General features: G+C 38.1%; 1 protein-coding gene across 2 annotated transcripts in view; it reads right to left on the reverse strand.

Annotated features, from left to right (window-relative positions):
* Positions 1–8,822, reverse strand: part of trpc3 (transient receptor potential cation channel, subfamily C, member 3) — a 162,507-nt gene extending 153,685 nt beyond the window's left edge. For both annotated transcript variants that reach the window (XM_028802014.2, XM_051928638.1), the window contains exon 1: positions 8,362–8,822. In XM_028802014.2, coding sequence (XP_028657847.1) covers positions 8,362–8,516 — 155 coding nt within the window. In that variant the 5' untranslated portion in view covers positions 8,517–8,822. The remainder of the gene's footprint in view (positions 1–8,361) is intronic.
* Between the last annotated feature and the right edge of the window lie 14,584 nt (positions 8,823–23,406).

The raw sequence follows: 23,406 nt of genomic DNA on the forward strand, positions 1-23,406 counted from the left end.
AGCAAAAGAGGAAGGCCTAAGCGAAGCTTTATGGATGTGGTGAGAGAGGACATGCAGGTGATGGGTGTAACAGAACAAGATGCAGAGGACAGAAAGATATGGAAGAAGATGATCCACTGTGGCAAACCCTAACGGGAGCAGACAAAAGAAGAAGAAGAATGGAAAGGACAAAAGTCTGATTTAGCGTAAGCTGTCCTAATTCAGGGTGTTCATAAGAAATGCAATGATTTGCTTCATGAGGTAGAAGTTTAATAAACAAGAATAGTTGTGTCAAATATTTTAAATATTGAAATACACTATGTGTCTAAGTCTAAATATTCTCAATTGTAATAGAATTTGTAATTTTCACCCTTGGATAGGGTCCTTAGTGGGCTAGATCCCAAGTAAAAGATCATAAATCAAAAACACCATCATATTTGTTATCACTGACCTTGATTCCAAAATTAAAAATAACTTAAGGCAGGGGTGTCAAACTCAATTTTACTGAGGGCCAAAAATAACACTTTACATACCCAACAATTGGCCAGAATCAGTAGCATCTTAAGAAATCATGGGCGCTTTATACATAAATTTTACTAGAACAGATTTTAACATGCTGTACCCCAACAATGTGCTTTAGATTTCAAATACAGTATAGAGGTTGAGGCTGCAGGTTTTTGTTTCAACCTAATTCTGTTTTTTAATTGGACCTCCAGCCTAATGAGGTAAGCAGTTATCTACCAGATTTTATGTTTTGGGTGTCAATGTAGAAATACTTAAAATAACTGGTATTTTTTTTTACTACAGTGTACCAAGAATTTATGTATGTTGCATTGGAATCATTTAGTGTTCTTTTTCAACTTAGCATTTATAGTTTTCATTCTCCATTATTTATATATGACATATTAGTGGGGCTGACACTGAAGCAATTGCAGCATTTCAGCATTCAGTGTTGTGAAACCAGAGGGAATAAAAACTTGCAGCCATATGGATTTGCCAGGACTGAGTTTGAAAACTACTGCTATAGTAAAGAACTTTACTAAATTATTTTTAATTATTAATTTTATTACATTTTTTTACTGTTTAGATTTACCTTTAATTAAATGCATTTTATGGACATTTTATTACATTCTACTAATAAGTCATTACTAACTTTTAAGGTGTAATTATAAATATCATTTTTACTTATGTAGTACTTGTTTCTTCCCAATCTTATACTGTATGATACACACAAAAATAGTAACTCAGTAAACATTTTTATATCTTTTGCACAAAATTGTCAACTACTTTAACAAAATGCATATTTGCAGAGCAAAGCATTCAATCACTAGACTTGCTGAACTGAATAAATGTTCTTGGGTTACAGTGGAAGGTAAATAGTTCTTCTTGACAATAGTAATGGGCTGTCTCATGTACTTTTATTTCATCAAGAATCAGATGCAGCTTTAGTTTTTGTATGTGCTTTTTGACACAACACTCATCAGATGCTCATAACTGAAAAATTGGAAAAAAACATCTGTTTTCTCTATGCACCATTATCTTTCTCTCTTCTTGCTTCGTTTTTCATTTTCCAGTGCATACTGATGCTTCACATTCTATGAAATGAGTGAAGAACTTTTCTAAACAAGTGTGCAACAAAGCAAATAGCTAAGTCCACCACCAGAATAAAACCTTTGAATTTCTCAGTCACCTCAGGTTGACTAAGTTTCTCACAGTAAACAAAAACTAGCATCATGAATACATATAATTCACAGCAGCAAATCAAGAACATGCAATTTTCTTTTCAAAATACAAAATAGATGATATAGATCTGTCAGTTCCACTAAGGAGTAGCCAGTCCTGACACCCAAGCAGGATTGCCATATGTAAAATGTTTTGATTACAGATGGCATGGGCTACATTAAAATGGCCTACAGGGTGGATATGGTCCACAGATCTTGACTTTTGTTTGACACCCTTAAGTTAAGGTAAAAACAAAATGCCAGAGATCTTTAAGAACTCCAAAATGAATAATAATGTCCAATTTGCAAAGTTCAATTGCATCTAAACATTAAACAGGCTACACAAGACAGCGCATGACAACAAACAGTAATTATTCACATTACAGACTTCTTATGTAGCATAGTTGTTGACACTCCTGTCTCACAGGGCTCTAAAATTCTAGACTTAAATTCAAATTTCGCACCTGTCAGTAGTGGAGAAGGTTCTATAATATTTGTGCCCACCCCCAAGTTGTCTAGACTAATCTCAAAGACATGCAGATGACATTAACTGGTGAACAGATAACTATGTTTTAGGATAGTCTGGTGTCTATTCCATGTCTGGTTCCAGTAGAAAACTTGCTATGGTTCACTTTCTAAATAATTTTTCAGAAAATGAAATATTTGAATTTTATTTTTAAAATAAAAAATCCATAATTTATGAATTATTCCTTTTTTTCAAACAATATCAGAAGGAGACAATTCAAACAAGCCATCTTATATAAATCTGTTGTGAACCATCTTGCCTCAGTTTCTCCTTCCATAAATATCAATACAGCCATCTCTTCCCCCAGACCCCTAGAAACACTTCATCAACAGTCTCCAGGAAAGGGCTGGGAGGTGAGGAAGAAAAAACAGCCTCAAGATCTAACAAATAGCCATAATCATTTTTGAGAAAGAGACTATTTTCCAAAAAATACAAACTATGGCTTAACAATCTTTCAAACAGGCACAATATCAGTTTCTATCATTTAAAGCTTGGTTAGAAGAACTGATAAATAAAAGTACATCACTGACTACAAAGTGCAGCTGAATCACATAGTGGCTCATCCAATATGTTGCTAAATTTCATCTACAAAAGTGCAACAAGAAATCACCATAATAGGCTGCTTCATTGTCTAGACTGCTTTTGGTGTCTAATGAATATATGTGTGCAGAATTTGGCTGTACTTTATCTGAATATGTGTATATTGTGATATATGGCTGGCAGCTTATCCCGGCCAATACCCCCACGCTGCCAGATGGGAGTCCAACATGCAACATGGAGGTGCAACATGGAGGTGCCCCGAATTCCAGCAGGGCATCATGGACAATGGAGTTTTACTGCACAGCCCTGCTGGATACTGTGGGGGCCACCAGGGGATGCTGCAGGGAGGCACAATGGTTTTTATTATAGCCCAGAAGTACTACCTACTCACGGAGACGAAAGGAATGAAGTACTTCTGGGCTGAAGAAAAGAAGTAGATTTCATCTGACCTGGAAGTGCTATGAAATCACATGGACTGAGAGACAGAAACACTTCCGGGTCAAGGAATATAAAAGGACTATGGAAAACCCCAGCAGAGTGAGCCGAGTTGGGAGGGTGTGGAACGGAGCTGCTGGGAGTAGAGGATTGTGATTGATTATTATATTGTGATTATTGATTTGGTATTGCGTATAGTGGAGGTGGAGGTGCTTTGTGCACATTTTGTTATAATAAATTTAATATTGGACTTTTACCTGGTGTCAGAACGTGTTGTCTGCGGATTCAGGGGTCGATAGGGACCCTAATTTCCCACAATATATGCGTTTCTAATTCAAGGTTTGAATCATTTAGTACCATACCCAAGGCACCTTTACACTGAGTGACCCTGCCACAAAAATACATATATAAAACTGTATGATTTTTTCTTTCAAATGATATTATAAGTGGCTTTTATTATTTTTAACTTCAGTATATTCAGCGATCCACTTTCAAACAAATTAAACCTGTTTTATACTGTAATTTATTGGTGGTTAATAAAAGAATAGTTACCACTTTTTTAATATGAAGCATTCATCATGTTAATCATATTTATTAAACATTATTGGCTTCCTGGATTACTGTATTTGGTGACTCATTATCTTTGTGTTTTATTGTAATGTAATTAATGGCCATTTCCACATTTAAAATTAAATGGGAAATATGATGAAAGGAAAATGAATGATTTATGTGGAAGAAATGATGCAAATTTCCTTGAATATAGTATTTCTACAGTTGTTTTTATATTATTAAAGGAAGTATAGAAATGACAGTAGTGTGCTGGTTGGTATGGTTGCCTCTGCATCCAGCATCCTAAAGCTGAAACCTGTTCCTTGCTTTTGTCTGTGTGGATTTTCTTAGTGTGTCTGTGTGATTTTCTCAAGGTACTCTGTTTTCATCCCACATATTAAAAATTTGCAGGAAAGGATAGCTGGTGATTCCAAAATGGCCTGTATGTGAATATGGGCATGTGTGTAAGTCTCATCCAGGGCTGATTCCTTTCCAAGCGCCCAGCTTGTGCAGGTCTGAGAAAGTTATTGTATGCTCTGTATGTTACATAGACAGGAATGCCAATTAGTCTATCCATCCATACACCCACTCATCTTCTATGCCTGATTATTCCAAATCAATGTCATTACCAGCTGAAGCCTCACCTGGCACCACTGCACACATGGGAAGACTCAATCCTTGATAAGTTGTTAGTTCATACAGGAGAACATTCATGCATACACTCACACTAGGCCAAGTATTTAGGATGTATAAAAACAACCAGAGTACTCATAAAAATGCTACTCAGGGAGAATGTGCAAACTCCACACAGTTAGTGACTAGACCAAGATTTCAAATCAGGACTCAGTAGCGAACAACTTCAACATCATATCATAATCTTTTCTGAAACATGTTATCCTTTATTGTATCTAAAAAATGGCAGCATTTCTGTTATGAAATTACATACCTACTTTAAATATTAATATTACTATACGTAATATTCCAAATACTTTTAGGGTTGCTATACTGTATATATAAAATTCTAAATCAAAAAAATAATTGCAACCATTCAGGAAACACTGTTCTTGTACTTTCACACTAGCAAAGGATTTGTTTGGTCTTATCTAAAGCTACTCTGTGCAGTTTTCATGTGCTCCGTGACAATATACTATAGAACATGTGCTGGTGCATTATCTGTACCTTTGCTCCTTTTTTGATGGTGAGCTATAATAAAATACTTAGATGCTTGTTTTAAATTCAAAATAATTATAAAGTTATCTTAAATCATTCTCTGGATTTTGGAAATATATAACACAATAATATGTAACCCTAAGGCACTAATACATTTTACAGTTTACTTTGCACATTTTATAGTAATCACTGTCATAAATCACAAATACTTATACCATGGAAGCCTGATCACCACCTATGTGAACTCTGAATGTTCTCTATGCGTATGTGTCAGCTTTCTACCAGGTATTTCAGTTTTCCTCTAAATCTCAATTATGTACAGGGTAGGCTAGTTAGCAATCCAGAATTGGATCAAAAGGAGTGAATAAGCTATGTAAAAATGGTGGCTTATCCAAGATGGGCTCTTGCCTTGTACATTATGCTGCCAGGATAGGGTTTGGTTGAGAGTTTGATAATGGATGCAAGAATTAGCTTGAATGCAAAACATATTACATTATAAAGTAAATTTTAAATCCAAACTTTATAATAACTAAAGTACACAAACTGTCATTAATCTTTTGCAGACAGAAATACTTTGTATCCTTTTTCTCCACCCTTTAGAGAATACTCTGTAAGACCATCCTGTATAATCACCTCATAAGCTTCTCTGGACACTCATGGCCTGTTTGTCTAGTGATTGGTCATTGTGCACTTACCTAAGAATCATCTATGGCAGATACACTTAATATTACAGTGAGAAGTTTTTACAAGGAGCCCAAGGAGCACAGAAAATGATTTATGAGGCCACAATGCCCAGTGCTGAGATTATTTTGTCATTCGCCTGTCTATCTACGCACAAAAGAAAATCTTCCATGACATGCATTTAATTAATGAGAATAGATACCTTTAGCTTAGACATCCATATTTCATCTCTAGTGGAATTCAATATTAAGTTATTTAAGTTTAAGGATTATTCTAGAATGTCACAGTGCAGTTTGCATCCTCTTCATATCACTTTCTCTCCTGGCAGATACCTATTTAGAAGGTACTTTACGTCTTTTATATATTCATGATGAGTCTATGGGGTAGTAAAGAGGAATTACCAATGCCTTATAGATTCATACAGGATTAAAGTATTAAACTATGTCTAATTTGACAGTAAAGAAGGCTTCAGTCCCCAGTGACCCTGAATTGGATTAAGATAATGTGAGAATGAATGGAAATATGGGTAATTTGACAGGATCGCCGCAGCATATAACAGATTCTGCAATGCAGAATACAATAGCCATATCTTGGCTGGCTAATTAAATATCAAATAAACTGCATGTAAGAGAGAGTGTGTTGGGTTGAGGAAGGGATGATTTTCAAAGGTTTATGTTGATCTATCATGCCTACATTAGAAAACGATATACAGTAGTGAACAAATGAATGCCAACCTGAAAAATAAGTGGTTTCAGCAAGTGCTTTACAAAGCTGGGCCCCAAAAATAATTAACATTCTGTGTTTCTCTAAGTCATCTGAAAATGTAAATAAGGATACATTTATTTTCAGACTAGCAAATTCATCCATCCATTCATTCATTTTCTGAACTCATCTCTTACAATACTAGGTTGCAGAGGGCCACAGCCTTTACCAGGATAATTGGTTTAAAGTCACGAAGTAACCATGGATGAGACGTGGTCACACAAACACCCCAAAGCAAGCACACTGGGACAATATGGAGTTACTAGTCAATCTAAGTCACGTACCTTTTTTACATAGCATACTTCTAAGTAGATCATTCTCTTATTTCGACAGGTTATACATATTAAAAAACACTGATATCCTAAAAAGAGGATACAATGCCTAATAAAAATCACATTCTCAAACCTGTTTTTAACAATTTAGTGTCACAGCTAGGCTGGAGTCTATCCTGGAAAACAAAGCAGGTAACAATCCTTGACAAGGTGTCAGTTCAGCACAGGGTACACATACACTGGGGCTATTCTGGAATCAGAAATCAGCATCTTTGATTAAAAAAAAACTGTAAGGGAAAACCCACACTGATACAGGAAGAATATGTAAACACCACACAGAAAATGTCTATCAGAATTTAAAACCAGGACGCTGGATCTGAGAAGCAATACCACTATCCACTGCAACCAAACAATCCAAATTATAATAATATAAAAGCATATACTGTGATAAACTTAAACAATGACTGATTAAGTCATATGATGTAATCTCTTCAAGTTATTCTAAGATGAACTTGCCTTAGGTTTAACGGAGGTGAAGACATTCCTGGCTGTATTAGGTAAAACACAGAAGTAACCCTGGACAGGTCAAGACAAGCTATTATTAGATCATACGGATAACAACAAATCTTTTTCATTTAAAAGTAAAGCCTTTCTATGACCGCTGTTGCTTTCTCCACGTTCTCTGTTTGATCTCAAATAAAAACCTGGAATGCCAACAATAAACGCTTTTTTTCATCTCGACTTTTAACTGTACATTCTTTTTCCGATTCCACTTCAAAAATTGGCTAAAGTGACAAGACCAACGGGAAAACTACAAATTCCGTTTATTAATAGTGTAGTGGGTGACCGCGAGAATATCCCGGCAGCAACGGAGCTCAAGAAAAGAACTTAGAAAATGACAACTCACAGTAATGTAAGTATATCCGTTTGTTCTGCTAACAGATGTAGTCGACTCCTGGTTTAAATTCGTGCCTTGCTTTCCGGTATTGCTAGAGCTGATTCCGTTTCCCCGTCTACAACTTTGCGTTAACGAGATTTGTATGTGAATGGACGATCAAAATGTCTTTTGTTCATTTAAATCTTATTTGCATTGACTTGTGTTTCATCCGGAGTTTATTCCTGCCTTATGCCTGATGTTACCGGTAAAGTCTCCGGTTCCCCGCGCCTCCGCACTAGGCTAAACGAGTTGAGTAATTAAAGTACGGGTGGCTATTTGACGGGTCCTAATCTTGTTTTAATTTATTTTTAGGACTGCTAACAATGTACTGCTGTTTGAAGACTTGTTATCCCCTCCATGCTACCCGCGCTCGTGCTTTGGAAGAGGTGAGATCAGAGAACGGATGGATGGACTGATAGCGGAGGTTTCTTTAACCACACGAGTTTAAATTAATTTAATGGTTAAAATACATCGTCTATGAAGCATTTCGTGTCATGGCAATAACAAATCATCTTCCATAAAATGGCCAAAATCAAGAATGTTGCACAAGAACATTTCCAGGTCTGTGGCAAATGTTCGACCAAACGATGAAAAGTAACTCACGGCGCTCCACTCAACACAACCGACCTTCCTGTTGTTAGACATGTTTCTCCCAGGTAAAGTTACCACATTCCCTTTAAAACCAGCTATTACTAGATGACCAATTTCCACACTTTTGCTATACTATAACAAGGCTACAGAGGCGCAGACGACAAGGGACGCACCGGCAGCTCAAGCACTGTGACTTACGCGGCACACTGATAATATCCGGATGAATCCCGGACCGTTTTCACGGATTTCAAATAATGGGAGTCCAGTCCTCCATTCTCCTCCTTCCAGTCCTGTTCGTTGTCGTCCTCGGAGAAAGAGACCCTCTTTTGATATTTCCTCCCTTTAGCTGACATTAGGGCAGCGAAGAGCCCTTCCCCTGGAGTGTGCGCTCTGCTTCTCTCTGTCTCTTTCCTCTCTCGGTCTCGGTCCGTGTCTTACACCGGCTACAGGATCCCTTGTTCTATTCAAGATGCTCACTCCTCTCTAGTTGGAGCGATGTGGAGCTGTGGGGAACAGCTGAGACGAGACCAGCCCAGCGCCCTCGTCAGCGGTCGCCGGATGGGGAGCCGCGCTCTGCCAGCAAATCACGGGCACGCAGCACCGTTCTGCTTTCATAAGCGACAGCGGAGTGAGGTGCACATGCAGTCCCAGGTTAAACTTTATTACCACGCCTCCCTCTGAAGATGGATAGAATGATCCACCTACCTATAACTGCAACAGACAGAAGTGTATCCTTCCAGAAAAACAGTGAAAAGTAAGTCTTGTCAACTTATTAATTCTACTGTGCACCGGCTGATCATGGCTATGCCGCAATTGAACCAGTCATCTGGTATTTTAAGAGAATTCATGCTTTTCTTTTTTATTCCCATTAGTGTGATTAACCTTGGTCGTTAACCATATAATTTGAGAGTTCTATATTAATAAAATAGACTGCCTCCATGTATTCACTTTAAAAAGCTAAGTTTCTTTGACGCCGTTTCAGGAAGCGAAGATTAGTCCAAACAGTTCAACACAAGAGGGATTAGCTATAGACTCCACTGGTGAACCTAGCAGCCTTACAGTAGTATGTTCGAGGAGTTCAATACTTAATGTCACTCCTGGAGAGTGATAGATAGCCAGAGTACCAAACTAGAACACCATCCCGAAGAAGCGCATGCAAGTTGCTTCCCATTTGGGGTTTGAACTAGAGTTTATTGTTACTGTGCAGTAGGCCTACTGATTGAATCATTTCATTAAAAAAAACGAGGAGTTCTACGTTGCTCATTGCTGCTAACTGATGAATCCAGCATCCTGGGCATCAATCCTGCACCTGATTGTGGAGTTTGTATGTTCGGCTAATGTCAGGAGTGGACTCTGCTCCTGTTCTCAAGGTTTTCCTCCCACATCTCAAAAGATTTACAGGTGAGGCCTTTTGCCTCTTGAGGGCATATATATTAGTGAGCCCTGCATCTGGCAGCCAGTTTAAGCGCTGGTCCCTGCCTTGCATCCATGTTGCTGGGAGAGGCTTTAATCCCTTGTGACCCAAAACAGAATTAAGCTAGGTTTAGACCATTATGTTCATGGGCAAAGTCTGACATTTTGTTTGCTGAGTCTAGACGAACCATAAAAAATCATTTTAATTTTTTGGCGCCTCAGCTGTACTGCTGCATATTTACATCACATCCCATGTTAAATAGTTACATTGTTCTTAATATATGAAATAAGTCTCACTTACATTGACACATTTAAAACTTTGATATTACAAAAAATTACAGTAATACCATTAACAATATTTCAATGACAGAAAACATGGTTGTTTGACTCTGTAATTGTGGCAAAATCACTTTAGAATTTAGAAAATGTGCACATAGGGCAAATTTTCAGTGTGCTCAGAGTCTTAGTTAACTAAATTGGAAGTTGGTGTGCTTTCTGTTATTTATTTCATCACAGGGACAGATTTTAAAAATATTTTGTCACAGTGGGATGTATGACGTTTGATTACGATTTGCACAAATTGCCACACTGTGTTTGCACAGACAGTTGCTTACTGTATATAAGCGCCTAGCATGCATGCACTGCCCTTTCAGTCATTCATGCTAACAACAGGAGCAGCTATCAAACATGTAAAAGAGGATTATACTGAATACAATTATCCTAACTGAAATAACCTCTCTCAATATAAATATAAAACAGTACACTAATCTGCAATTTAAATCTTAAAAAAATATTCATTTTTTCTCAGAATAGGCAGTGTGCAAGAGAGAGTTGCTTTGTGCAGGATAAATTATAGTGTTTGATGGTTCATCCATCCTGTAAACCCACTTATTCAGAGCAGGGGGCAAGAAATCCGTGCAGACAGGAACAATACCTAGACAGAATACAACTTATCACAGGATGAACACACAAACACACACCTCAGGGGCCAATGTAGCATCTCCAGTTCACATAACCTGCATATCTTCAGACTGTGGGAGGAACCGGAGCAAACATGTGCAGACCCAAATGCAAACTTCACATTTATTTTAGTAACACTGCTTCTGGTGGTGGGTCCCTGGCTACCGATTAAACTCTGCCCATGATTATATAATATATTTTAAAACCAAAAATTAGAAATACATAAAATGAACATACGCTGAGAGAGAGAGAGAGAGAATAGGATTAAGGTCAAAACTTTCATTTTTTAGTCATACTGAAGTAGTTTTGCTATTGGCCTGTGGATCTTTGTCCTGCTGAAATGGAATTGTTTACTCAGTTAAATTTTTTTAGAAAACACAAACCAAAACTTTTTTTTCAGCATCTTCTTCCGTTTTTCTCTGTCGATTGTACTTCAGTTCTAAAGGATCCTTGAAGGATCCCTGTAATACAGGGGTGTCCAACCCTGGTCCTGGTGGGCTGCAGTGGCTGCAGGTTTTCATTCTAACCCTTTTTCTAATCAGCAAGCAGTTTTAACTGCTAATTAACTCCTTTTCCCTTCATTTTAATAGCCCCGTTTTTAAGGATTCAGTCCTTTGAATTGATTTGTTTCTTAATTAAATGGCAGCCAAAGAGAAATGAGATGTGAAACAAGCTGAGAGATGACCAGCTAAATAGGAACATCAAACTCCAACCAGTTTCACTCCAACCAGTTTCTTAATAAGAAGCAAATTCCTGCTGTTAATTAAAGTCGTTATTGAATATCATGACTTGTTGCTGCTCTCATTCTACCACAGCAGACTGTTGGTTTTCTGTTTTTTCTAAGACCACTGTCAAGATGTTTTGGTGACCTGAGCAGACTGACATGACCAAGACATTCACCTTTATTTATTTTCAGGTTAGCTGGTCATGTGGCAGCTTGTTTTGTGTCTCATTATTGTTTGGCTGCTCATTAAGAAAAAAGAAACAACTAAGGGGTCTGAATCATGTCAATTAAAACTAAGGCAAAACACGTTAATTAGCAGCAAAAACAGCTCACTAATTAAGAAGATGGTCAGAATGAAAACCTGCAGTCACTGCAGCCCACCAGGACTGGAGTTGGACACCCTTGCTGTAATGTAATCACAGTAACATCATGCTTCACTTAGGATGGTGTTCTGTTAAGTGTTACTTATTTAAGTTTCATTACACAAAAAAAGAGTTTAATTTGTTTTATGATACCTAGCAGTCGACAGGTGGGTTTTAATAGTATAATCTTTCTAGCAACCCTATCCATCCTCTGTAAACACTAGAGACTGAAGTAAGTGAATATCCCAGCAGAGAACCTGGGACCACAACATCTATATGCTACATATGTAGAGCTGCAGCAACATAACTGGCATTTTGGAGGAGCAGGTTATTTGCATTAATGAGCAGTTCAGCTAATAGTTTGTTCAGTAAGCTTAATTTAATATTTGGTAAAAGTGTTTTTATTAACTAAAATGAAGTTATGAATTTTGATTTTTTCTTTTTTGTCACAGCAAAGGTGACAACTTGTGGTATATTGGCCAGACATGCATGAGAGAAAGCAGACTTTATATAAAAAATTCAAAGTACTTCATACACATGACAATTCTACTACTACATCTATGATACAGATCATTAAAATACTTTGCTAATGATATTATTCAATGATACACATTTACTATCAGCTGCCTGACCCTTTTAAAGTAATTCTTCTTGTAGTATATTGTTTCACATATCTCATTCTTATCTGTTCCCTGAGGCATTCCAAAGTATGCATAATAAAGAACAAAACGATTGGGATTGTTATATGAGAGTATGAACTATAAAATGGCAACAATTTTGCATGGAAATGAACAGGAAAAATGGTGTTCTTTACAAACTTTGACATAAATCCGAATGAGAATTCACTTTATTGGCCAGGTACACTAAAGTGTACTATGTATCTGTCTTGATAGTATTGGTGCAACATACAAGGACAACACAGAATACAAAAAAAATAAATATAAGAAGATAAAATATAAAATAATAAAATATCATGCAACATAAAAGGGCAATACAGAAAATAAAGAGATAGTAGGATTAAAATGTCCAGGCAGTCTAGTGTGCTGGTTGTGGTACCCGGATGGGGGTGGTACCCAGCCGGGACGCCCAAGAAGACCGGAGGAGGGCTTGTGCCTCCTCCAGACCTCGAGGGGGCGACCGCCCTGGGGGCCACGGGTACAGAGCTGGGAAGCTCGACCCTGTAGGGGCTCGTGGTCACCACCAGGGGGCACCCCAATACCTGTAGGACCCTGGACCTCAGCACTTCCGCCACACCCGGAAGTGCTGGGGGGAAGACAAGCAGGGACACCGGAGTGCTTCCGGGGATACAGCCGGCACTTCCGCCACACTGGGGCGTGTCGGTGGGAGATTGCCAGGAACACACCTGGAGCACATCCAGGTGCTTATATAAAGGGGCCGCCTCCCTTCAGAGAAGGACTTGAGTTGGGAGAGAAGAGTGGATGAGGTCTCTGGAGGAGAGAAGGAGGTGGTTTGAAGGCATTGTGTTGGCCAAAGCTTTTGGGGTATTGGGGTTTGAGAGCATTGTTGTATAGAGATGGAAGACCACAATAAACGTGTGTGGCGTAATTCTAACGTGTCTACCTGTCTGTGTCCGGGTCATATTCCACATGGTATACATAGATACTGAGCAGAAACTCAGAACTGATTAGTCAGAATAACTGCACATGACAAAAACTGCTTAGGTTACGTGTTGTTTTATTATTTGCCACACAAAGACATTTGATGGAGGGTTGTCTTTGGAACACTTAATGCCCTGGATGAGTCGGATCAGCAATGATCTTTGCAGCCGGCTTCCTTACCCTGGACTCATGCAGGACTTCAATGAGAGGTAAGGTTCAGCCTACCATCTTTTCACAGACTCTGATACTGTGCTATAGACTGGCCTTAGCCTAAACAGAGGTAGTACCAAACCAGACAGTAATAGATGATGTCAAAATGGACTTGATGATGGCCATGTAGAACTGGACGAATATTGCTTAAGGGAGATTGAATTGTCTCAGCTGATGCAAAAAGAGCATCCTTTTTTGGGCTTTATTAATAATTCATGTGATGTTATTGTCCCACTTAAGGATTTGTGACAGTTGTGACGGATGGCCAGGGCCATTACACGGCCGGGACACCAGCTGGATGAAAGGGCAGAGAGAGAGACCATATCTGGAACATAATCTTTCTTGAGATGCTAGAGGGCAGCCCCCCTGGGTTGCTACAGCATCACAGATCCCCACAGGGCATGCGGGAACAGCCCTGTTGGACTCTGTGGGCAGCTGGGCCCTTTGTGGCACCACTTCTGCCACACCTGGAAGTGCAGTCGGAAGAATGTCAAGAAACACCTGGAGCTGCCTTACCACTAGTCATGAGCTTGCGAGAAGGAGTGGAGGCAAAGAAGGGAGAGAGAGAGAGAGAGAGAAAAGAAAGAAACAATGGCTTTACTGTGTTGTTTCGTGCTTTTATACTGTGCTGTGAAATGGGGAACAACAGAAAATACTTTCCCCCTAAAGAATAAAACATGTGTTGTGTTGAACTTGTGTCTTAGCCTGTCTCTGTCGGGGTTGGGGAAGCTGTATGCCCCCTGGTGGTTCACACAGCACAGTGCCCAGAAACTTAAATTACTCTGTCATTCCAATGGCTGAGCCATTTAAAATCCAAATTATTATGCTAGCACGACAATGTCAGATTTTCCACCCCTTGTTTGTATATGGACTCATCATTGTTTGAATCAAGGCCTATTAGTGCAATGTCATCTGCAAATTTAAGAGGTTTGACAGACAAATTGCCAGAGGTTCGGTCACTTGTTTGTAGTGTGAAGAGTAGTGGGGAAAGGACACATCCCTGGGGTGCACCAGTACTAAGGCTTAATGGGTCAGACGTGTGTGCCCAACGGCACATACTGTTTCTTATGTGTAAGAAAGTCTGTGATCCAATGGCAGATTGAACTGGGCAGGTTGAGTGAGTTTCTTATCTAGGAGCTCTGGAATGATTGTACTGAAAGCAGAGCTAAAGTGCACAAACAAGATCCCCACATATGTCCCTGGCTTTTAATATTAAAGCTTAGACCTAAATTCATTGCATCATCCACAGACCAGTTGGCTCTGTATGCAAACTGAAATGGGTTCAAAAAGTCTTTTGTAGCATTCTTGAGGTAATTCAGAATAAGACATTCAAAGGTCTTCATTACCACAGCTGTTAAAGCTACTGGTCTGTAGTCATTCAGGCCTGTGACCTATGATTTTTTTTGCTACTAGAATGATGGTAGAGATCTTGAAGCAGGTAGGAACAGTGCATAGATTCAGAGATTAGTTGAAAATGTCTGCAAATACTGTAAACAACTTGTCTGCACAGTGCCTGACTGTAGAAAGGCAAATAAGGTCTGGACCTGCAGCTTTTTAAATATTTTGCGTTATGAATAAGCTTCAGATGTCTTTTGCAGTGATGACAGTATGGGGAATCTGAGAAGAAGAGGGTTGTAGAGTAGTAAAAAGCAATGTAGATACAGTGCATCCGGAAAGTATTCACAGCGCATAACTTTTTCCACATTTTGTTATGTTACAGCCTTATTCCAAAATGGATTAAATTCATTTTTTTCCTCACAATTCTACACACAACACCCCATAATGACAATGTGAAAAAAGTTTACTTGAGGTTTTTGCAAATTTATTAAAAATAAAAAAATTGAGAAAGCACATGTACATAAGTATTCACAGCCTTTGCCATGAAGCTCAAAATTGAGCTCAGGTGCATCCTGTTTCCCCTCATCATCCTTGAGATGTTTCTGCAGCTTAATTGGAGTCCACCTGTGGTAAATTCAGATGATTGCACATGATTTGGAAAGGCACACACCTGATATATAAGGTCCCACAGTTGACAGTTCATGTCAGAACACAAACCAAGCATGAAGTCAAAGGAATTGTCTGTAGACCTCTGAGACAGGATTGTCTCGAGGCACAAATGTGGGGAAGGTTACAGAAACATTTCTGCTGCTTTGAAGGTCCCAATGAGCACAGTGGCCTCCATCATCCGTAAGTGGAAGAAGTTCGAAACCACCAGGACTCTTCCTAGAGCTGGCCGGCCATCTAAACTGAGCGATCGGGGAGAAGGGCCTTAGTCAGGGAGGTGACCAAGAACCCGATAGTCACTCCATCAGAGCTCCAGAGGTCCTCTGTGGAGAAAGGAGAACCTTCCAGAAGAACAACCATCTCTGCAGCAATCCACCAATCAGGCCTGTATGGTCGAGTGGCCAGAAAGAAGCCACTCCTTAGTAAAAGGCACATAGCAGCCCACCTGGAGTTTGCCAAAAGGCACCTGAAGGACTCTCAGACCATGAGAAATAAAATTCTCTGGTCTGATGAAACAAAGATTGAACTCTTTGGTGTGAATGCCAGGCGTCACGTTTGGAGGAAACTAGGCACCATCCCTACAGTGAAGCATGGTGGTGGCAGCATCATGCTGTGGGGATGTTTTTCCGCGGCAGGAATTGGGAGACTAGTCAGGATAAAGGGAAAGATGACTGCAGCAATGTACAGAGACATCCTGGATGAAAACCTGCTCCAGAGCGTTCTTGACCTCAGACTGGGCGACGGTTTATCTTTCAGCAGGACAACGACCCTAAGCACACAGCCAAGATATCAAAGGAGTGACTTCAGGACAACTTTGTGAATGTCCTTGAGTGGCCCAGCCAGAGCCCAGACTTGAATCTGATTGAACATCTCTGGAGAGATCTTAAAATGGCTGTGCACCGATGCTTCCCATCCAACCTGATGGAGCTTGAGAGGTGCTGCAAAGAGGAATGGACAAAACTGGCCAAGGATAGGTGTGCCAAGCTTGTGGCATCATATTCAAAAAGACTTGAGGCTGTAATTGCTGCCAAAAGTGCATCGACAAAGTATTGAGCAAAGGCTGTGAATACTTATGTACATGTGATTTCTCAGTTTTTTTATTTTTAATAAATTTGCAAAAACCTCAAGTAAACTTTTTTTACGTTGTCATTATGGGGTGTTGTGTGTAGAATTCTGAGGAAAAAAATGAATTTAATCCATTTTGGAATAAGCTGTAACATAACAAAATGTGGAAAAAGTGATGCGCTGTGAATACTTTCCGGATGCACTGTATCAAAATAGTACTGTTTTTCTATGTCCTCTCAGTATCACCGTATCTGGTGTATAATTACTGTAATTCATTTGCCATAATTTTCACTTGCAGACAGTTCTATTCACATATTTTTTGTGTAGACCATTTTTCATGTGACCCTAAATTAAACAAATCCATTTGTACCCTTGGACAATTACTCCTTTGTTGTGAATCAAGCATAAGGTATTCCATTAGTTCCCTAGCTGGGAGACCTACCAAGATATAGAAAAAATGTACATATTTCAATTTTCCATGCAAACATGTAAGTGATTTAATTTAATATTTACTAAGCCATAACACAGCAATACATTATTAAGTCCACTGAATCCAGTTCAGTGTTAGGGATGCTGGATCCTGTCCTGGCAGTATCAGCCTCAAGGTAAAACCAGCCTTGTATAGGGTGCAATTCCTTTGCAGGTCACATTCATTCATATGGCCACATGTACTCCTACAATAATTTTGTACCAGACTGTGGTGGTAAAACAGGAAGTAAATTATTGGATAGAGCTTTCAATTCATTCTACATCCACATTTCTTACATTTGATCATTAAATATGGGTGGTGAGCAAAAGAATGTGATTTACAAGAATATGGTGGCTGAAAAGAAGTTCCAGCATAAGGTTGTTGGGCTCACTGTCCATGATAGATTAGGAATTCAGTATCAGGAGGATCTTGTAGCTGAATTACTGCTTCACTGGTCGATCTAGTTGAGCTAGCTGATGTTGATGATATGTATTCATTTTATCACAAATTGCAATAAATGCCATATTTAAAATTTTTAAACTACTGATGTAGAAAGGCTCTTGGTTATACTGAAATCATATTTGAGAAAAAACATGACATAGTTTGGGTGGCACAAAGTTACAGTGGTAGCACTGCTGTCTTGCAACAAGGAGACTGGGGTTCACATCCTGGGTGATCCCTGTGTGGGCTTTATGTGTTCTCCCTGTGTGTATTTCTTCTGGGTGCTCTGATTTCTTCCACACAATTTAAAGACTTGCAGTTTAGGTGAACTGGTATTGCTAAATTGGCCCTAGTGTTTGTTTTTGCCTGTGAGTGTGTTCATAATGCAATGCACTGGCACCAGGCACCAGGGATTGTACCTGCATTGTGCCCACTGCTTGCTGGGATAGGCTTCTATGACACTGCTCTGAATAAGTGGGTTTAGAAAATTGATGGATGACAAAGCTTAGAGGAGCACAATATCATGGCAGTTTCCAATGCTGTGTTACAGATGCAGGATCCTGGCTACAAATTCTGTCACTGTTTGTTGTTAGTGTGGAATGTGCATGTTCTCCTCCTGTTTGCATACATTTTTCTCCCATATCCTAAATTACATTCAAGTTACATTAATTAGTGACTCTAAATTGGTCTCAGTGAGGGGTGTGACTGGGCCATGCAATGGAATGGTGTTCCATACATGGTTAGTTAAAGGCTTGTGTCAATAGGCTCTGGCCACCTGCAACACTAATTGGATTAAGTTGATGTTGTACTAAGTATGATTTGTTATATTAAGGTGGTTGTTTTAAATTTTAAACAAGAGAACTGCTAATTGCACACCATGCAATTTTCACTGGAGTTATGGCTGGAATGGGATGGTCCATTATGATTATAATTTTCTCCCAGATACTACCGACAGCAGATCAGTCTCCTGCACTCAAAATGTTTGTCTATGCCTTCTGTCAGGTAACAACCATGACTTGCCTATCAAGCTTTGAGGAGCAGCATTGAGTGTTTGCAGATTATGATATCATTAGCCTGTGGGGGATCTTCATGAATACAGACATTTATGATTCAGAAGTTTTGATTCTGGGATTCATCAAGTTCCAGCATGACCAAGGTTCCCATAGAGGTGCTTTGGCACAATATATGTCTTTGGTTATCTGTGTAGTACCTTGACCTTTACTCAGCTGACCTTCAATTTTTGTGGTTACAGCTCATCATCAAAGACCAGGCATTTGTGCTTCACAGACAATGTCTATCATCCTCTGGGAAATGATTGTAGAATGTCTTCTCCTAATTTTGGAATGCATTTCCTATAAGCCTTTATAGCGCTGGGATCAGTCTCTCAACTGTGATGGACAGGTGGTCCCAACTCTTGGGGAACCTCACACAAAATACATGGAACATCAGAGAACAAATCTAAATGTACTGAAACTAATTTAACAAAACTCATATAAAACACATTGTTAGACAAATAATACAAATAAATAACAATATTAACATAAAAAAGAAAAAAGACCAAAAAAAGACATAAGCCAGAGGAGGAACCCTGGCTAACACATAACAGTAACTGGTGCTCACCGGTGCTTGACACCATTGTACAAATCCTCCTATCTAAGACAGGCTCTAATCAAACTTCTTGGTAGGCAATAATGCAGTTTTGTTGGTGAGGCTACACTTGACGATCCTTCACATCTGAACTGTTTTAATGACATCTGCCTTGACAGCAACAGTGTCAAGATCTGTGAGGTCATCAGCAGGCTTGTATTGCAGCAAAGCCAATGGCCATAAGGGGACTGATCCACATGTGCTACAAAATATTTGTTACGGAACTTTCACAAGCTCTCATTAGACTCTTTTTTTCTTGTCTCTAAAATCTGGCAAAGTGCCAGCTGGGTAGAAATGTGTATCTGATCAATTCACAGAAGTGCTTCATAAATAGATCAGAACATTATTCTGTTATCACACAGAGACTGAAAGTGGTGGTCAAATTATTAGATGGCACCAGACAGGACAGGCAATAATCAATGTCAAAGAGGTAGTTGGGTGTCTTGTACTGGAAAAACTGGAGAAAATAAGCTGACCATTCACAAACATGAGTTGTGATAAAAGAAACTGGTAAGGATCTTAGCACTAGTCTTCTTTAAAGCACCTAACAGTTCCTTTAATGTTAAGAGAGAGGCACAACATAGCAGAAATGAGGTCAGGTAAAATGAACAAAATACAACAGAGAAGTGAAACTTACCAACCATCAAAAGCCTAATACACAGAAATTAAATTCAAAGACAAAAGAGAGTAATGAACTTCACCAGTAAAAACTGAATGACCATGGTCATGCAAAACAAGCACAAAATAGTGACATCCATAAAATCTAGACAGTGCCACAGTGAAATGTTCATCAAACCAAAAAAAGTGAGGGGTTCACAGAAAGAGCAAAAATGGCAAACATGGGAAACAGGAATCCAAAAACTCAGATTACAAATATTATCTCTTGTATTCTCACTATTTAAGGTGATGAAGACCACTATGAGCCAGTGTCTCCATGTCAAGTTGAAAGAGACTGAGAAACAGGATTTATGGGAAAATTTTTGAGAAAGGAAGTGCCAGTCAAGACAGATTGAGATACACAAGGAAACCAAAGAAAGGCATAGGAGGAACGCTGACAGTAGGGCACGTGTAAGGCAAGAGATATCAAATATTTTAAAATTTATTCTAGTAACTATCTTCAACAGATAACATAGCTAGTAAATGATAAACAAGAAAGAATGTCAAACCGTCACAAACTTTTCTTAAGTGGGGAAAGATAGGAATTAGATAGATAGATAGATAGATAGATAGATAGATAGATAGATAGATAGATAGATAGATAGATAGATAGATAGGTAGATAGATAGATAGATAGATAGATAGATAGATAGATAGATAGATAGATAGATAGATAGATAGATAGATAGATAGATAGATAGATAGATAGATAGATAGATACTTTATTAATCCCAATGGGAAATTCAAGACCTGGGTAGGAAGGCTCAGATTAACAACAGGATTTTATTTTGTTGTGTGGTAGGTTTGGATTTTGTTTTCAATGCTTTTTTTCTGTGTAAACGTGTGGCCTGCTTTATTTGTCCACTGAGTGAAATATGGCCTTTTACAGAAGCTTTTTAAATAATTAAATACATAAATAGACAAATAAATATATATACACACACACTCTGGTCTGAACATACACCAGAATGGCTAAAAAGGAAGAAAATTAAAAAGAAACAAAACTTCTAACTTGGCTGTCACAGTCACAGTGTGGTATTATAGAGGCACCAGTAACGGCGCACTGCACAATAACGTGCAGCGAATACACTTGAATTGAGCATTCCTAGTTTTCATGCTCTTTCCCTGTACGTTTAGCATTAGTTTGCTCAGAGGTTGATGCACTTGCTGCTTCTTGAGCAGCTCTTCTTTTCTCCACCCTAGCGGCCCGCTTCTTCTCTTCTTTTGTTGGCATCTTTTCGCGTTAAAACTGATTAAGTCAGTATTTGTGTTGCAATTACTTAGTACGGTTTCTTAAATTTTTCACTTAAGCTGGCACTTAAGTGTTCAATCTGCCTCAAGAATGATTTAAGATATGAAGAGGTAAGGGAAGTGATAGCGAAGGTGGTAGGGATGACAACGGCACCTATACGCATACGCTGCACAGCCACCCTGCTGGCCACTGCCAAGAGTTGATTCTACAATAAAATAAAATAAAAATAAAAAGAGGAATAACCTTGGAGGTCAATCATTACCCCGAAAGCGGATAGTAGAGGTCATGTAGTATATGTGTACCAAATTTCAGGTCAATAGGTCAAATGGTTTGTGAGCTACAGGTGATTTAAAATCCTAGACTGACAAACGGACAGCCATGGTAGCATATTATATAAGAAGATATTGTTGTTGGTATAAAGGAGCCCCAGTGGTGTTTCTTGACACACTTCTGCTGAATAATTTGTTGGTTGAAAGTACTCAGTGTTAGTATGTCAGAGAAAGGATGTGCAGTATTGTTCATAATGGTACTCAGTTTTGTTATAATTCTCTCATTTGCTACAAACTACAAAACTGAGCACGACCTTTTAATTAGTTTGTTGATTTGATGGGCCTCTCTTGAAGTGATATTACCATTCAAATATATCGCAATGTATCCTGCATATATATTTCCAAATGCAATGAAAACAATAATTGCACCCAGAAGAACTTGTCTAGTTTGCAAACATAAGAGGTGACAAAAATAGTGAAATGAAGGATTTATTCATCCATCACAGAGAGGGGTTGCAAAGCTCTCATAGATAAAAGCAAATACACATATACTGTCACAACATGAAGTTTTAGGGTGTTGAATTTTGTTATGTTGTTCATCCATCAATAAAGTAGATCTTGGGCAAGGCAGGCACAAATCTAAAAACAAACAATGGCAACTACACTACTGAAAGATAAAACCACATACAGTATATGAAAGGTGAACATGTAAACATAGAAATTTGGATGAGTGTAGGAATTCAACACAAAACTCTGAGGTTCTAAGTCAGTGCTTTGTGATACCCATTTGCAATTAAAATAGGGTTAACACAAAAAAAAAACATTAAATCACCAAGCAATACATTCATCAACATATACATCTACAGTATGTACTCTATCTATCTATCTATCTATCTATCTATCTATCTATCTATCTATCTATCTATCTATCTATCTATCTATACAAATATGGAAATTCTATGGTAGAATTTAAAGTCTTAAATGCCTGTGTGAATATTATAATAGGTTTACAGACAGTGAAGACTAGGTTTTACTGAGTGCTACTTCATCACATAATTGCATGTAATTTTTCAGATAATGATTATATAATCATCACTGGTTAAATTTTCAGAGTACTTACTTATACAATAACAATTCATTGAAAAATAAGTACATAACTAATATCGAAAGGCATTTTCTGTATGCCTACATTCAATATGACTTAATACCTCTAATTCTTCTGTGTCAGACTTAAGAGGAACAATTTGTAAGCAATTTTCCATAGATTTTTCAGTATCTTTACATCATTTTTAAAACGCTATTAAAACATGAATCATAATGTTAGCCCATCAATTACAGGCTATTAGATTTTCCAGCTGCTTCTTATTTGTCATTGCTTTTCTAGATAAAATCCTTTTGTTGTAAGAGTTCAAATTGCATCTAAATTGTATAAAAATATCCCAAACAAAAGTAATATCAAAGTTAATAAAAATGAAGACAAATGTATAATAAAAATGGTTAAAAAATACAGTTTCTAGTGTAACTAGTGGAGAAAAAAAATATGTTTGTCACCTGCTCATATCTCAGAGATGATTTCACTTTAATCAACTCAGTCAAGCAGTTTCCTGGGCTTGATATGCACATTATCCTTATACAAAAAAAAACTATTTACTACATTTACTACTCATTTTTAAAACATTATAAATCTTTTAATGAGTTAATTAAGCAAGCTACTACTCCCAACTTTATGTTTTTTGAATCAATCCAAAATTATAAATTATTTATGCTAAATTATTAATGAATGAAGGAGGAATTCAGATGCACAATAATTCTTTTTACCTTTAAGAATTTTTGATCTTTGTAATTTTTGGTTTATTTATGCTATTATTTACTGTGCTTGTCATTAATGGTCAGTATTCAGATACAATCAAGAGCGCAAACTCTATAGAAAAAGTAAATTAAAAGGAAAATGATGGAGTTAATTATTTGAAGATATGGGAAAAATACAAATATTTTATAGTCTTACATAAATGTAAATCTAATACTAATGCACTTTTCTGAATGTAAAGTAAAAGAAGAAACATAATTCATTAAAGGTAAAAATGACTCATGGATAGTGAAATTACTTTTTCAAGAAATCTGCAGACACAGGGGGCCCCCAGGACTGAACTT

This window comes from Erpetoichthys calabaricus, chromosome 5 (genome assembly GCF_900747795.2).
Source record: "Erpetoichthys calabaricus chromosome 5, fErpCal1.3, whole genome shotgun sequence".
NCBI classification, from domain to species: Eukaryota; Metazoa; Chordata; class Cladistia; order Polypteriformes; family Polypteridae; genus Erpetoichthys; species Erpetoichthys calabaricus.